The 16,840-nt window shown below is 45.1% G+C and overlaps 1 protein-coding gene across 1 annotated transcript in view; it reads left to right on the top strand.

The window, feature by feature from the left end:
- PRKAR1A (protein kinase cAMP-dependent type I regulatory subunit alpha) overlaps window positions 1–16,840 on the top strand; it is a 58,672-nt gene that overhangs the window by 35,438 nt on the left and 6,394 nt on the right. Inside the window, exons 6-10 of the mRNA XM_029599294.1 lie at window positions 925–971; window positions 1,469–1,627; window positions 3,340–3,400; window positions 10,541–10,662; window positions 11,720–11,801. Coding sequence (XP_029455154.1) covers window positions 925–971; window positions 1,469–1,627; window positions 3,340–3,400; window positions 10,541–10,662; window positions 11,720–11,801 — 471 coding nt within the window. The remainder of the gene's footprint in view (window positions 1–924; window positions 972–1,468; window positions 1,628–3,339; window positions 3,401–10,540; window positions 10,663–11,719; window positions 11,802–16,840) is intronic.

Here is a 16,840-nt window from a genome sequence, read left to right as displayed (position 1 = left end):
GACAAGACTAAATTAAGTGAAATGTAGAACAGTACTAAACTTGAAAAAAGTCAACCAGAGGACTAAGAACACAACACATCTCAGTAAACTCAACAAAGGACTAATTAGAAAAGAATAGAAATAGCTTGTAGTAGCATATTCCAGGCACTAATAAATGCAAATATCTCAGTAAACCAATAGGTTGTAGTAGCACATTCAATACACCCCTATAAGGTGTCAAGCAAGCATTTCCTTATGCCTGCCTCTCTCTTAAGGCCCTTTCCATGTTCTTTCACACCTAAGCTCTTCTTCTTGCCCTCTCTACCCTTTCCAGAGTATTGATCCCACTATGGACCCTGCCAATATGTCCATTCTACTCCCTCACTGCAGCTTTTTTTCCTTCACTATCGGGACAGCCAGAGCACATGTAGAAGTGGCCAGAAATGTTCCTCAGTCGTCACCTTGCTTGCTACTGCCTTTGGTCATGTGGAGCAGTGGCTGTTGAAGGTGCTGGTGGCAGCGTGCTTCCCCCTCCTCCTTTTGGTGCAGCTTCAGGTGCCTTCTGGTGGCAATCAGCTGAACTCTTCCCTGCCTTCTCTTGAGACTGCAATCTCCTGTCCTTGGCATGGGATCAGGCAGTGGTATTATGCAGCAGCCTTAAAGCAGAGCTCTTCAGAGATGAGGTCAACTTGCTCTGTTCCTCAATAGTTGCTCTTTGGTTGCCTCCCTTCTCGTGGGGACCCTCTGGACTCACTGACCTCTAGGGGTCCAGGCACGCCGGGTTGGGAACCACTGAACTAAAGGGATATCTATGTGAGGGTCAAATGTATTTGAAACAGATCCATGTATCTTCATACATCCAGCATGTCTACAAACATTTTTTCCAGTTATTAATATTTGAGATGCATTCCTATTAAGAAGTTTTCTGTTTTTTTTGTTTTTTAGGTGATGAAGGTGATAACTTCTATGTCATTGATCAGGGAGAAATGGATGTAAGTTTCAACTACTGCCAATCAAATCAGGATTTTCTTTTCTGCTACCGATTTATTCATTCCTGAGAGCTTCAATCAGGAGAGAACTTCCACGGCTTTTTGTGTAGAAAATAATTGAACCAACTTTCATGTTTCTTGGAACCTCCAACCACAAAACTAAGACTGGCCCTATTTTCCAAAGATTTTATTCACAAAGTCAGAATGAGAAAAGCCTTTTGGGAAAACAAGATCCTTAGAACTTTTGTCTTAAATCCATTAAAGAAACCCTTAAATAAGATAATTTTGTTTTACCTTGAGGACAAGGGTGGGATCTTTTCTTGTTCCAGAAGTTTTCATAGCTATGATATAATCGGCGATTTGCCTCTATTTGCATATCAGATTTATGCTCTGACTGAAAAGCATATTTAGAACTTTTGCATTAAGTGCATTTAACCTTCTAACTCCAGGATAGTAGGAATCTATCTGCTCACTGTAAAAACCTTTCTTTTCTTTTTCAGGTATATGTAAACAATGAGTGGGTAACAAATGTCGGAGAGGGAGGAAGCTTTGGAGAACTGGCTTTGATCTATGGAACTCCTAGAGCAGCAACTGTCAAAGCAAAGACCAATGTTAAATTATGGGGTATTGATCGAGACAGCTACCGAAGAATTCTTATGGTTAGCTTGCTTTGTTTCTTGTTAACGCAGTTCTCTTTACAAATGTAGAATATTCTTCAGCCCACCCTGATGGGTTCTGTGTAAAACAAAGACTAAGAAGAGCTATACTCGAATGATCTTTGAATTCTAAATATAACTATAAGCTTATTATGGATCTCTAAAGATACTAGAGGAGTAGGATGCAAAAATATCAGTATAGAATTTAGAATCTCAGATGTTAAAACTTTTTTTTTTTTTTTGGTATCTTATAAGCAGCTCAGATTTTTTTTATTTTTATTTTTTTAGTTACAAAAATGGACTTACAAAATTGTTTTTCTTTGTTACCATTGCCATGTACCCTACATGAGACCGATTTTAGAAACCGTTTTATTATCTCATGTTACAAATGAACTGGGTTAAATTTTTTTTAAACCAGTACGTAACAGTATAAGTCATACTGAGTTAGACCAAAGGTCCATCAAACCCAGCATCCTGTCTCTCTAAGAGGTGGCTAATCTGGGTCACAGGAACCTGGCAGATCCCAAAGTGCTTGTGTCTAATTTCCAAGGATAAGTGGCAGCTTTCCCAAGTCTAGCTAGCTAATAGTGGTTTATGGACTTCCTCCAGGAACCTGTCCAACCCCCTTGAAACCCAACTATCAGGCCCATTCAGTAAAGTGCGCGGGAGAGCCGGTGCTCTGAGGCAGGTGCCCACACTCCTGGCACGCGATTCTGTATTTAAATTAGGGCCCGCGGTAATAAGGAGGCGCTAGGGGCACTAGCGCGTCCCTAGCGCCTCCTTATCAGCGGAAGCCGCAACCATCAGCAGGTTTGACAGCTGACGCTTAATTTTACTGGCGTCTGTTGTCGAACCCGCTGACAGCCACGGGTTCGGAAAATGGATGCCGGCAAAATTGAGCGTCCGTTTTCCAACACACGGGCTGCGGGCATAATTTTTTTTTTTTTGTTTGTTTTAATTTTTGGGGCCTCCAACTTAATATCGCTATGATATTAAGTCGGAGGGTGTACGGAAAAGCAGTTTTTTTTAGCTTTTCTGTACATTTGCCCAGTGCCGTCTGAAATTAACTCCTGCCAAAGGCTTGGCCGCACATTTTACTTTCTGTATTGAGTATGACTAACTAATAGGCTCATCAACATGCATTTGCATGTGATGCGCGCTATTAGTTTCGGGGGGGTTGGCCACACGTTTTCCACGCACTATTACCCCTTACTGTATAAGGGGTAATAGCCCCTGTTTGGACGCGCATTTTTGATGTGCTAACGGTGCGCTCGGCCTGAGCGCACCGTTCTGTATTTGCCTGTATGCTAGATACCTTGATCATATCCTCCAGCAACAAATTCCACAGTTTGATTGTGTGGAAAGGTTTATAGAGCTAAGCAGTTGTCTGGATAGGCAGATTAGATGGGCCGTTTTAAAATCTGCTACCTGTTGGTTTCAAGGAGTGTCTCCCATAATACTATTTGAAAGGATAAATAACTACTCCCTGTTTACCTGTTCCATCCCACTCATGATTTTATAAACCTCTGTCATATCCACGTTTGTTATCTCTTCTCCAAGTTGAAGAGCCTCAATCTGTTTAACATGTGTTCATAAAGGAGCCCATTTCATCCCCTTTATTTTTGTAGTAAAGAATAATTTAAAAGAATGAAACCTAGTTTATAAACACTTCATGGCAGAGTTCCTACTGCATACTTGTGTCTTTTGGTTATTAGGGAAGTACACTGAGAAAGAGGAAGATGTATGAGGAATTCCTCAGCAAAGTTTCTATTCTGGGTGAGTGCCTTATTTTGAGTTAATGAAAAGCAAGAACAAATGATCTTATGTGTCTTTCTTTGATAACAATAGCTGTGCATGCTTCATTCTCCTAGGACAAGCAGGATGTTAGTTCTCATACATGGGTGACGACATCAGATGGCGCCCAGCACGGAAAACATCTGTCAAAGTGTCTAGAACTTTGACTGGCACACTGAGCATGCCATTATCCATACAGGGTCCCTCTTCAGTCCCTTTCTTTCCACGGTGGTGGAGCTCTGCTCTGTCTTCAGAGTTCTGTTTTCTTCTGGTTTTTGTTTTTTTTTGCCGCCTTCGTGTGGCATTCCACCCCTAGTTAGTGGGGAGGCGCAGTACGTTTTTTTTTTTACCTGTTTTGTGGTCAGTTCCGGGGGGGTTTTTGCGTCTGTGTCTGCCCTGCACCGTCCGCTTATTGGTTGAGGCATGACCTCCGATTGTCGTTGATGCCCCCAGTGCCTGCGGACCATGTCTTTGACTGATCCACATGAAGTCTGTATTCTTTGCCTGGGAGCATCGCATGATGTCCGCTGTTGCCAATTTTATGACCAGAATACCCCTAAAGATCGTTGGGTGCAAAGAAGTCAGAGCCCTCCACGCCGGCATTAGGTGTGTCTATGTCGAGGGGAACCCATGGACACCAATCCATCTGTGTCCACTCCCACTCAGGCTTCCCCCTCTGGAGAGGGGTGCCAGAGATTGGCCACTGTCTGTGCCTTTCTGCTCCAGGACGTTGGATTCTTCACCCTCCTCAGCGCCGGGGGAAAGACCGGGCCGAGCACCAGGGGAGATCGAGCAAACAGTCACTGGTCACCATCGACACATGGCTCTGGTTCCGGGAGAGCGCCACCATCGGCCGTGTTGCCCCCGAAGCGGCAACCGTTGAGCAGGCCTGGTCTCCACGGGGCCGAAGCGGCCCCTTGGAGACCAGGCCTGCTCAATGGTTGTCTGGCAGAAGAACCCGAAGATCTAGATGCCCGAAATCTACAATTTCCCCGAAACCATGCCCGAGAGGGGAAAGAAGTGAACCTTATTCTCGCCCAAGGATTTGATCATCTTCTCCAACTCCTTACTGAATAGCAGCTTGCCCTTAAAGGGCAAAGAACCCAGCTGCGCTTTGGAGGAGATGTCTGCCGCCCAATTCCTCAACCAGAGGAGTCCGTGAGTGGAAACAGCAGACATCATGGTTCTAGCAGAGGTCCGCAGCAGATCATATAAACGCTTCTCACAGGACAAGCAGGATGGTAGTCCTTACATATGGGTGACATCATCAGGATGGAGCCCAATCACGGAAAACTTCTGTCAAAGTTTCCAGAACTTTGACTGGCCCCTACTGGGCATGCCCAGCATGGCACTAACCCTGCAGCCAGCAAGAGTCCCCCTTCAGTCTTCTTTTTTCCGCGCAGCAGTAGCCTCGCGGTTTAGGAGCTCTGAAGAGATTCCTGACGGGAATTTTCCTCATGGAGTTAATTAAAATTAGATTGCCCCACAGGGGTCCCTCCTCTAACTTTTCTCAGGCTGTGGTACTCCAGTAAGTTTTTCACTGTTTTTTGTCTATTACCGTCGAGTTTGGCCCTCGCGGCCTACTGGCCGTCGACCGTACCGCGACTCGATTTTTTTCTATGGCCAAGGCGTCGGGGTTTCGTCGGTGCCCGGACTGTACTCGCACCATGTCTATCACAGACCCTCATGGAGTCTGTGTAATGTGTTTAGGCCGTGAGCATGATGTCCTGACTTGCACCAAATGTGCCCTCATGACACTAAAAGGTCACAAAGCCAGAGTGGAGAAGATGGGACTCCTTTTTCCGTGCTCACACCCCGACGCCGTCCATCGCTTCGACGTCATCGGAACCGGCACTGTCGAAGTCTCACCAGCATCGACAACCGTCTGGTGACCGCCCACCATCGACGTCTTCACGGCCATCGACTCCCGTTTCTCCCCCTCAAGATCGAGGGGATCGTAGGGAGAAACATCTGCATCGTAAGTCTCGGACCATCGAGGGAGCAAAATCATCGACCTCGCCACCGTCCGAGCCACCATTGAAGAAGCCCCGCCCAGGAATGGCACTGACCACTCCTGCGACCGGGACATCTAGGCCATCCTCACCCGATCGGGGTTTGGGAGTCGCGATTCCACTTGTAAAGGTGGTCCCTCCAACTGTGCCTCAGCCTCCCTCTTCCGTCACGGAGCCAGGGCTAATTGCCCCAGGTCTCCGGGAAGAACTGGACCGGCTGGTCCAGGAGGCCATCGACAAGACGATGCAACGACTCCAGGTTCCTTGGCACAGACACCGGCACCGAGAGTGGAACCTGTCACCGACCCTATTCCAGCAGCACTGGCACCGCTGTTATCCCGGATGGAGGCGCTCATGACTGCCCTTCCACCGGTGATTCCCGGGTCTCCGATGGCTCCGGTGCGTTCCCCGATGACAGCTTCATCGGGAGGAGAATCACCGTTCCACATTCCTCCTTCGGGGGTATTGCCTCAGCCATCGATACCATGTCGTCCCTCGCCACCGATTCATTCATCGGGGGCGATACGTACGTCGGCGCCATCGAAGCCTTCGATACCGGCACCGATGCCCTCCAGGCTGTCCACGGCGTCCCCGGTGATTCCTTCGACTTTCTCGGAGCCTCAGCCGGGCCCTTCGGGTATCCAACCCCCCTTCTCGTCCTTCAGGTCAGCCTGCTGATCCTTATGACACCTGGGGTGATGATACTTCCACAGACACCGATGACTTGCCTTCACCTCTCTCTCCTACTGAAAGTAGAAAGCGTTCTCCTCCAGAGGACCTCTTTCATTAATTTTGTGAAGGAAATGTCGGAATTGGTCCCTTTTCAGCTTCAGATGGAGCAAGATGATAGGCACCAGATGATGGAGCTTCTCCAGTTCCTGGATGCCCCTAAAGTGATCACTTCTATTCCCATTCATCAAGTTCTTCTTGACCTCCTCAAAAAGAACTGGGAAAGCCCTGGATCCATTGCCCCAGTACACAGAAAGGCTGACACTACCTATCTAGTACAGTCAGCCCCTGGCTTTCAAAAATCTCAGCTCGACCACCATTCAGTTGTGGTAGAATCAGCTCAAAAGAAAGCAAAAAGGATGAAGCCTCACTCCTCTACCCCTCCTGTTAAGGAACATAAGTTCCTAGACAATATCGGTCGACGAGTGTTCCAAGGGGCCATGCTCATCTCCAGAATTGCTTCTTACCAGCTGTACATGACCCAATACAACAGGGTCATTTTCAAGCAAATACAGGACTTCTCTGAAACCCTGCCTGACCAATTCCAAGAACAGCTTCAAATCCTTGTCAACAAGGGCTTTGAGGCAGGAAAGCATGAGATAAGAACAGCTTACGATATCTTCGACACCTCCACTAGAGTGTCTACAACTGCCATTTCGGCAAGACGCTGGGCCTGGCTCAAGTCTTCTGACCTTCGCCTAGAAGTACAAGACAGGTTTTCTAACCTGCCCTGTATAGGAGATAATGTGTTCGGTGAACAGATTCAGCAAATAGTAGCTGAGTTAAAGGACCATCATGAGACCCTCAAACAGCTCTCATCGATACCTTCTGACTTCCCCTCTAGACAGCCCTTCAAGAAGGACTCTAAGAAGTCATTCTTCCGCCCAAGGAAGTACTATCCTCCACCAGCAAGGTCCCAAATTACGAGGCCCTATCAAAAATCTCAGCCTCGCCAGCCCCGGAAACAAAAGCCACAAGCAGCTCCCCAGCCGGGGCCTGCTTCAGGTTTTTGACTTTCACTTGGAGAGCAGCAGCCTGATTCCTCTACCAAGCATACCAGTGGTAGGTCTATTGTGCCGCTTTCATGGCATGTGGCACTCAATCACAACTGACCAATGGGTGCTAGCAATCATTGCTCAGGGTTACCACCTAAACTTTCTTGCTCTTCCACCGGACTCACCACCTCTACAAGCGTGGGGAGTAACCGACCACTCTGTCCTTCTGGAGCAGGAGGTTTCCCTTCTTCTCCAGTTAAGAGCAATAGAACCCATCCCACTCTCGCAGCAAGGCCTAGGGTTCTATTCCCGGTACTTTTTGATCCCCAAAAAATCTGGGGGCCTTCATCCAATTCTGGACCTACGTGCCCTCAACAAGTACCTCCAGCGGGAAAAGTTCAAGATGGTAACCTTGGGCTCGCTTCTACCTCTTCTACAAAGAGGAGACTGGCTCTGCTCTCTGGACCTCCAGGACGTATACACTCACATTGCGATATCTCCAGCTCATCGCAAGTACCTCAGGTTTTTAGTAGGCCCAAAGCACTATCAATACCGAGTGCTTCCATTTGGCCTAGCATTGGCACCACGAGTCTTTACCAAATGTCTCGTAGTTGTCGTAGCCTTTCTCAGGAAAGAAAGTCGTCTACCCCTATCTAGACGACTGGTTAATCAGGGCCCCAAACCAGCAAGCCGCTCGATCGTCCCTGAATTTGACCCTACACACTCTAATTTCTCTAAGATTTCTCGTCAATTACGAGAAATCCTATTTAGTCTCATCTCAAACCTTGTCGTTCATTGGGGCAGACTTGGACACCTTGCAGGCAAAAGCCTTTCTACCTCGACAACGAGTGCAAACCCTCGTGTCCCTCGCTCACCAGTTGCAGTCTCAGCATACAGCAACAGCTCGGCAATTCCTTGTCCTTCTCGGACACATGGCGTCCTCAGTCCATCTCACACCAATGACCTGCCTGGCCATGAGGCTCATGCATTGGACTCTGAGGTCACAATGGATTCAAGCGACTCAGCCTCTGTCAACCATTGTCCACATCACCGACGCACTCAGTCTGTCTCTCGCCTGGTGGAAAGATCAGAACAATCTCCTCCAGTGACTGCCTTTTCAACTACCAGATCCTCAACTCATTCTCACCACCGACGCTTCCAACCTCGGGTGGGGAGCTCATGTGAACAATCTACAATCACAAGGATCTTGGTCTCCAGAGGAAGCCAAACACCAGATAAATTTCCTAGAGCTTCGAGCAATGCGATATGCTCTCAGAGCTTTTCAGGAACGCCTGTCAAATCACGTCATCCTGATTCAGACGGACAACCAGGTGGCCATGTGGTACATCAACAAGCAGGGAGGCACAGGCTCCTTCCTTCTGTGTCAGGAAGCTGCGCATTTTTGGGCGGAAGCGCTCTCCCACTCGATGTACCTCAGAGCCACCTATTTACTGGGAGTGCACAATGTCTTGGCAGACAAACTGAGTCGTGTATTCCCACTGCACGAGTGGTCTCTCAACCTCTCGGTAGCGACCTCTCTCTTCCAGCAATGGGGTTATCCCCAAATAGACCTCTTTGCGTCCCCTCAGTACCACAAAGCGGACAATTACTGCTCCGTCATTCGGCGCGAGCACGCTCAGCCCAGAGATGTATTGTCCCTCTTGTGGGCAGCCGGTTTGCTTTATGCATTCCCTCCACTTCCTCTTCTCTTGAAGACTCTCATGAAGCTCCGTCAGGACAAGGGAACTATGATCCTCATAGCACCTCACTGGCCACGCCAAGTGTGGTTTCCCATACTCCAGGATCTCTCCATCCGCAGGCACATTCCCTTGGGAATGGACCCACTTCTGATCACTCAGAACGACGGATGTGTACGCCATCCCAATCTTCAGGCCTTGTCCCTGATGGCTTGGATGTTGAAAGGTTAATTCTTCAACCACTTAACCTTTCCGATTCAGTTTCTCGTGTCCTGATTGCTTCACGGAAGCCTTCCACAAGAAAGTCTTATTCCTATAAATGGAAAAGGTATACATCATGGTGTTCTTCGCAATCCCTTGATGCCTTTTCCTGTCCAATCCCAAGGTTTTTGGACTATCTCTGGCATTTATCGGAATCAGGTCTAAAGACCTCTTCCATCAGAATGCATGTTAGTGTAGTAGCCGCCTTCCATAAAGGTGTCAGATGTCCGCTCAATCAGTGTTTTGGCTTCAGGTTCTAATCCCGTGCAGGTGTGTTGCGTGGGCAAAGGTTCTTATTAACGCTACACTGTTTTCTTCTTCCCTCTGCACATTTGGGGGAAGTTGAACATAGTGTGGTTGTGTTTCCTATTCATCTGGCTTGGGTACAGTTCAACTTAAGTTGACAGTGTCAGTCAAAAATTTCTGTATCCATCTGCTGGAGGGGAGACAAAACCAGCTGTCTGGACTGATCCGTGGTACTACAGGAATGAAAATTCAGGTAAAGACCAATTTTCCGTTGGCTTCTATCCCATGACACTCTCTTTTCCTGACACTATTGAGGAACTTTGCCAAATGCCTTTTGAAAATCCAGATTCACTATGATAACCAGCTCACCTTTGTCCACATGTTTATTAATCCCTTAAAAAAAAAATCCAACAGATTTGTAAAACAAAACTTCCCGTTGCTAAATCCTTTTGTGAACTGATAAATTGAGCCTCATGGAAGCTAGAGATGGGGTGACTCAGTTACTTAGTCTTAGTCCATCTCTGAAATCACTTATATACATGAGAATAAAAATGTTTGTACTGCAGGAAGCTAGGGACATCTGACATGACCATGTCTTACTCAGATAGGGCATAGTTACAATTTTAAATAGTAAAAAAAAAAAAAAAAGTCTCTTTCTAACTACTTTTTTTGGAAGCTTTGCATTTGGTGTGCTACAGACTTGATTCTCACCCATATAATATGTTTCAACACATGGAAATATTTTTAGGGTTATTGAAAATAGAAATGTTTTAGAAGGAAGATCTAAAACTGATGCGTGAGTGAAAATTATACTTTTAGTTACAAGATGCTAGCTGTGTTAAATTTTTTTTTAACGTTTTCCTATGTGTTGAGCTATTTTAGTGTTTAAGGTTTTTGTTATTACAAATACTGCATTTTTTAAAATAAGTGGTAGCATATGCTTTTGCACCAATACTCTCCAAAAAAGTACAGCTAGTACAAATCTTTGTGTGCTAATAAAGTTTGTTATAAAATGAGGTGATTTTGTGCATATGCATAATAATCTGCTCATCGGGCACTTAGGTCATACATAGGTATTGATAGTAACTCTTTTATATATAAAGATAGAGTATAGCACTTGCCCGGAATATTATCAGAGGTGTAACTAGTTGAGTGAAACCTTCAGTTTTTTTATCCCCTTAGAATCTCTTGATAAATGGGAGCGTCTCACAGTGGCTGATGCTTTGGAACCAGTGCAATTTGAAGATGGACAGAAGATTGTGGTGCAAGGAGAACCAGGCGATGAATTCTTTATCATTTTAGAGGTGAGGAAAGATGACATCCTACTTGATGTCGGATGTAGGAAATCTAGTAATGTGTTAAATCAGAAGGCAAGCATGAAGCTATTCAATACTTTTATCATAGGAAAGTAAATTGTTTTTTGATTGCTTGGATCATCTGAGATCTTGAGTACTTATGCTAATGAGAACTTAGCAAGGGGATTTCTGGACTTTGGTGTAGGAAGTTCCTGAAAGACACATCTTTTATAAGATTATGTGGCAAATTCAGCGGCCAGCATGTTTACATAATGCGACAGATTTATAATATGCTTGTTATCTATAGTACTACCATTTACATAGTGAAAAATGACAGTCCATAGAAAATATTATTATTTTTACTCAACTATCAAACTTTTTTATAGTTACTTCACTATTTAGTAGTTAGTCTTTGGGCTTATTTTTGTTTGAGGGAATATTGTTTAACTTACTGTTTAAATTTAAATCCATAGGAAGAACAAATTTTCATTCTTCATATACTTTCAGTATTAAAAATTAAGTACTTATTTAAAATACACATTGAATAATAATGCTTAATTTTAATTTATTTTTTCCTGTCACCTATTTCTTGTTAGGTTTTTAAATAATTTTTTTTCAGTCTGCTTCTCTCATAGATAGCACAAGGATTTTTGCATCTTATTAAAATGATCATGGTTGGCATACTTGCTCAGTATAACTATATCTGTGTTAAATTTTGCGTCAGGTAGATTTCTAGAATGTAGGATTGGCTTTTGAGGAAGAGACTTTTTTTTAGGAAATTCTGAATTTTTATTTACTCCTTGTTATTAATATAAAAAGTGTCATCGTATATGAAAGTGCTAAAATGTTTTTGCATTGTGAGTAGATTCCATTGCAGTAAACAGTCTACAGCAAATTCTTTCTCTATAGAAGAAAAATAGGGGCTGGTTATCATTTTCTGGCTAAGTAGCCTACGACAGGGCATTGAAAGTAAAACGGATACATTTGCAAAACTGATTATATCTTAAGTGCAAATTATTTTGGCTACTATAAGAATGAGATCCAAACTTACTACTCTTATTTGCAGGGCACAGCTGCTGTGTTACAGCGCAGGTCAGAAAATGAAGAATTTGTCGAAGTGGGAAGATTGGGGCCTTCTGATTATTTTGGTGAGTCTTTAAAAAGCTGTTCAGTTTGCTGTGGGAGCTGTAATGATTGGAGGGGAGAGTGGAACAGATTAACACTCATTGTAGTGCATTCTGCAATATGACTACTCAGAGGAAATGAAAATTAGCCTGCATTCTCCTGCCATATCATGACATGGAGTCAGATTGGGATGCTGGCTGACAGTGGTGCAGCTCTGCTGCATAGTGTTCTTGAATGCATGTGTATATCAAATAAAGGAATCCCATATATTCTATATGTTAACCTCTTTTTTTTAATAATCTAAACAAACATTAAAAATATATTGAACTACCATGTATTTTTATGATTACAAAAAATATACTTTCCTGAACATACCCAGATCAATCCAGCACCGGATTAACCCCTTCAGCATCCGAATCCTCCAGAGTGAGCTTGATCCCCAATTCCTCCAACACCTGGGGGATAAGTGGGCGAAGCTCCTCTCTGAGATGGATCATCGCCCTCAGCATCTGGACCCTCCGAGACCCCCTGATCCGTCCTAGAGTTTCCAGGGTCCTGAGTGGAACTCCCTGCTGGGTCCTCATCTCGATCGGACCCCAAGGAAATGTCTTCATCTTCCCGAGACTCATCCGAATCCCTACCAGCAGATGGAGGTAGAGAACAAAACTTTGGGCAGTGCCACCTGCAGTTCCTTAGTATTTCCTTACCTCCAGCAGATGATAGAGGTGCTAACCCTGCAGTCCTGACTGACTTGGATATTTTGAGGAAATTTGCTCCCCGATGTGCCAGGTTCCTGAAAAAGGGCCATCTCTCGGGTTGAGGTGGGCGAATGGGGGGTTGGATACTCCTGTCCAGTTTTTAGCCATCAACCCTGGGATCCTCGACAGCCAGTGATCTGGTTCCCTCGGTGGGACCCGAAACCCCTCCGCCGGCCCAGGAGTTCAGGGAAGTACCTTTGTTTTTACTTTGGGGAATTTCTTCTGTTGTGTGTGGGCTTTTAAGCAACAGCTCGAGCGTAGTGCTGGGCTGCCTGTCAGGCAGCTGGCCTGGCGGGATTGTCAGGACTGGGCATGGTGGTGTTGAGGCGGATCGGGGGAGCAGACAGTGGAGGGGTGGCCCCGGTCAGGGTAAAGTGCCTCCGTTAGCTTTTTCTGCCCTGCTGGTTGGGTTACGCAGTTTTCAGCTGCGCCAGTGGCCTTCTACGTGCCGGCAGGAATTGCTGGAGGCAGTGCGTCCACTTCAGTTTTAGGCAGCTGCCGTGTGGTGCAGCCCCAGCCGCGCAGTTGGCAAGGGATTTGCTTGTTTTGGCCTTTATTTGTTTTTGGAGTTTTTTTGCTTTTTTTTTTTTTTTTTTTTTAATCTTATGGCAGACAGGCAGCTCGGGGAGGACTGTGGGGGTCGGTCGGCCTCCCTTAATGACCACCTCCTCTACGCAGAGTGTGCAGGAGGGGGCGTCGGCAAATAAGTTGAAGCCGCGGAGACACTCGCGGACCGCAACAGGCGTTTTACCTCAGCCGTCAGCAGTTGGATCCGGGGGAGTGGGAGCTGTCCCCGGGAGCCTGGGATCTTCTCTGTGATTGGTGGGGGACTCCTCAGTTCGATCTCATGGCAACAAGTCTCAATACCAAGACAGAGGTTTTTTAGCCATCAGAGTGAGTCAGGGGTGGTGGGGCTCGATGCCCTAGTATGCCTGTGGCCGACCGGTGTCCTCCTGTATGTCTTCTCTCCGTGGCCCCTCATAGCGAGGGTTCTCGGGCGGATAGAAGGTCAGCCGGGGTCAGTAATACTTGTGGCTCCAGAGTGGCCTCATTGTCCTTGGTTTGCAGATCTGCTACATCTGGCAGTGGACGGACTGCTACGCTTGACTCACTTGCCAGACCTGCTTCGTTGGGTCCCATATTTTCGGATCGGGAGGATCGCTTCTGTCTCGTGGCCTGACTTTTGAAAGGAGGCGATTGTGTGTGAGAGGGTTTTCCGAACCAGTGATTGCTACCTTTCTGCAAGTGCAGTGCTCTTCTACTTCTTTGGCCTATTCCAGAGTCTTGAAGGTGTTTGAGACCTGGTGTGGACAACAGGGTTTGGACCCTCTTAAGGTTTTCGTCTCCCATATTTTGTCCACTTTGCAGGTGGGCTTATCCAAAGGGTTGGCCCATAGTTCTCTTCGAGTCCAGGTTTCAGCTTTAGGTTGTCTCAGAGGGGAGAGTACAGGGGAAGGTTTTGGCTTCCCATCCGGATGTGGTGTGTTTTCTGTGGGGAGTCAAGCATCTCCGTCCACCCCCTCGTAGCGTTTATCTGGAATGGAACCTCAGTCTAGTGTTATGAGCATCCAAATGGCAGATGAAATTTAATGTGGATAAGTGCAAGGTGATGCATATAGGGAAAAATAACCCATGCTATAATTACACCATGTTGGGTTCCATATTAGGTGCTACAACCCAAGAAAGAGATCTAGGTGTCATAGTGGATAACACATTGAAATCGTCGGTGCAGTGTGCTGCGGCAGTCAAAAAAGCAAACAGAATGTTGGGAATTATTAGAAAAGGAATGATGAATAAAACGGAAAATGTCATAATGCCTCTGTATCGCTCCATGGTGAGACCGCACCTTGAATACTGTGTACAATTCTGGTCGCCGCATCTCAAAAAAGATATAATTGCGATGGAGAAGGTACAGAGAAGGGCTACCAAAATGATAAGGGGAATGGAACAACTCCCCTATGAGGAAAGACTAAAGAGGTTAGGACTTTTCAGCTTGGAGAAGAGACGACTGAGGGGGGATATGATAGAGGTGTTTAAAATCATGAGAGGTCTAGAACGGGTAGATGTGAATCAGTTATTTACTCTTTCGGATAGTAGAAAGACTAGGGGGCACTCCATGAAGTTAGCATGGGGCACATTTAAAACTAATCGGAGAAAGTTCTTTTTTACTCAACGCACAATTAAACTCTGGAATTTGTTGCCAGAGAATGTGGTTCGTGCAGTTAGTATAGCTGTGTTTAAAAAAGGATTGGATAAGTTCCTGGAGGAGAAGTCCATTACCTGCTATTAAGTTCACTTAGAGAATAGCCACTGCCATTAGCAATGGTTACATGGAATAGACTTAGTTTTTGGGTACTTGCCAGGTTCTTATGGCCTGGATTGGCCACTGTTGGAAACAGGATGCTGGGCTTGATGGACCCTTGGTCTGACCCAGTATGGCATTTTCTTATGTTCTTATGTTCTTAACCTTTCAAGCCTCTGGGTCGGACGTCTTTGAAGATCCTTACCCTGAAGATGCTCTTTTTTGGTAGCTATTTGTTCGGCTAGGAGGATTTCGGAATTGCAGGCGCTTTCTTGCCATGATCCATTTCTACAAATTTCGTCGGATAAGGTGTCTTTGAGGACGGTGCCTTCGTTTCTTCCTAAGGTGATGTCAGTTTTTCATGTGAACCAAACAGTGGAGATGCCCGGATGAGGCTCAGGATTCCTTGATGGGAAGAGAGCTCCATCTTTTGGATGTGAGACGAGTGGTGTTGCGATACTTGAAGGTCACTAACTCTTTCCGTCGCTCTGATCATTTGTTCATCCTTTTCAGGGGAGCAAAAAAGGGAGAGAAGGCATCAAAATCCTCTTAGTCTCTTTCAACCAGTGAGACAATCTCTGCTGCTTATGTGTCCAAGGGAAGAGCAGTTCCAGTGGGGCTTAGGGCCCACTCGAGCTCAGGCGGCGTCTTGGGCTGAGTGTCAGCTGGTGTCTCCCCAAGAGATTATGTAGGGCCGCGGTGCGGTCCTCATTACACACTTTCACCAAACATTACTGTTTAGATGCCCGAGCCCCGGAGATGGCTCCCTTTGGGGAGAGTGTTCTTTGAGTGGATCTTTCGGGTTCCCGTCCAGTGTAGGAGAGCTTTGGTACATCCCACTTGTCTGGACTGATCTGGCTATGTTCAGGAAAGGAAAATTGGTTCTTACCTGCTAATGTTTGTTCCTGTAATACCACAGATCAGTCCAGAGGCCCACCCTGGGGATCTATCCGAAAGACTGCTTGTTCTACTGCTGTAATTGCTTGCAAAGCAGAGTTTGCCATAATTGGTTAATATTATTTCAGTTTACTGTTCTAAATTGGTTATCCAGTTGGTATGGGGTATCCATGTTAGGAGCCTCGTTCGCCCTCTAATTCTAATTATCTTGGCTTGGGTATCGATTAATACTGAGGGACTGCAGGTGGCACTCTCGTATATGTGGCAATACCCAAAGTTTTGTTCTCTACCTCCATCTGCTGGTAGGGATGAATAAAACCCACTTGTCTGGACTGATCTGTGGTATTACAGGAACGAAAATTAGCAGGTAAGAAACAATTTTCCTATATCATATGTTCGTGTATAAAAATAAAAGAATGCTAATCTATCTAACTAATAACATTCATTAAACAAATAATACACATGACAGTTATATTAACAAAAAATATACAATAACTAACATGAACAAAAAAAATCGCGAAAATCTAAAATAGACAAAACAAACAAATCCATTGGAAAACAACATTAAACCTACATAATAATGAATAATTGAAAATGCCTATATGGCGGTTACAAAATATATTTGAAGCTGTCCTTATAAGACACAATATGAAACACATATAAATATGAATTTCAAACACTCAAATCAGTATTAGAAAGATGTTACGATGATACAGGTTCTATAAAAAGTTTAGTATAAATAGTCGCTTAATCGCATCAAACTATAAATGATCCTATCACATTATGAAGTCTTCCAAGTCTCCCGACACAGAAGAATCTTTTCCGTTTCACCTACAAGAGGCTTCTTCAGCGGATATATCACAACAAATTTTTCAAAATATATAGCTGATGCTACGATTATTATCGTGAACAGTCCGACTGGGAAAATACCCTTCTCAAATGAAGCCCACGTGCAATCTTTATAAATATAGAAATATGTGTAAATAGCTACCAATTAATATATATTATATAACAAATCGTCAGGAAAAGATATAAAGATTAACAAAAGGTAATTGGCTGGCTGTCTTCTTACATGATCTTTGCTTATGATTCAGTGTTTTTCTAA

This window comes from Rhinatrema bivittatum, chromosome 4 (genome assembly GCF_901001135.1).
Source record: "Rhinatrema bivittatum chromosome 4, aRhiBiv1.1, whole genome shotgun sequence".
Classification (NCBI taxonomy): Eukaryota; Metazoa; Chordata; class Amphibia; order Gymnophiona; family Rhinatrematidae; genus Rhinatrema; species Rhinatrema bivittatum.
This window is presented reverse-complemented; position numbering and strand designations above follow the sequence as displayed.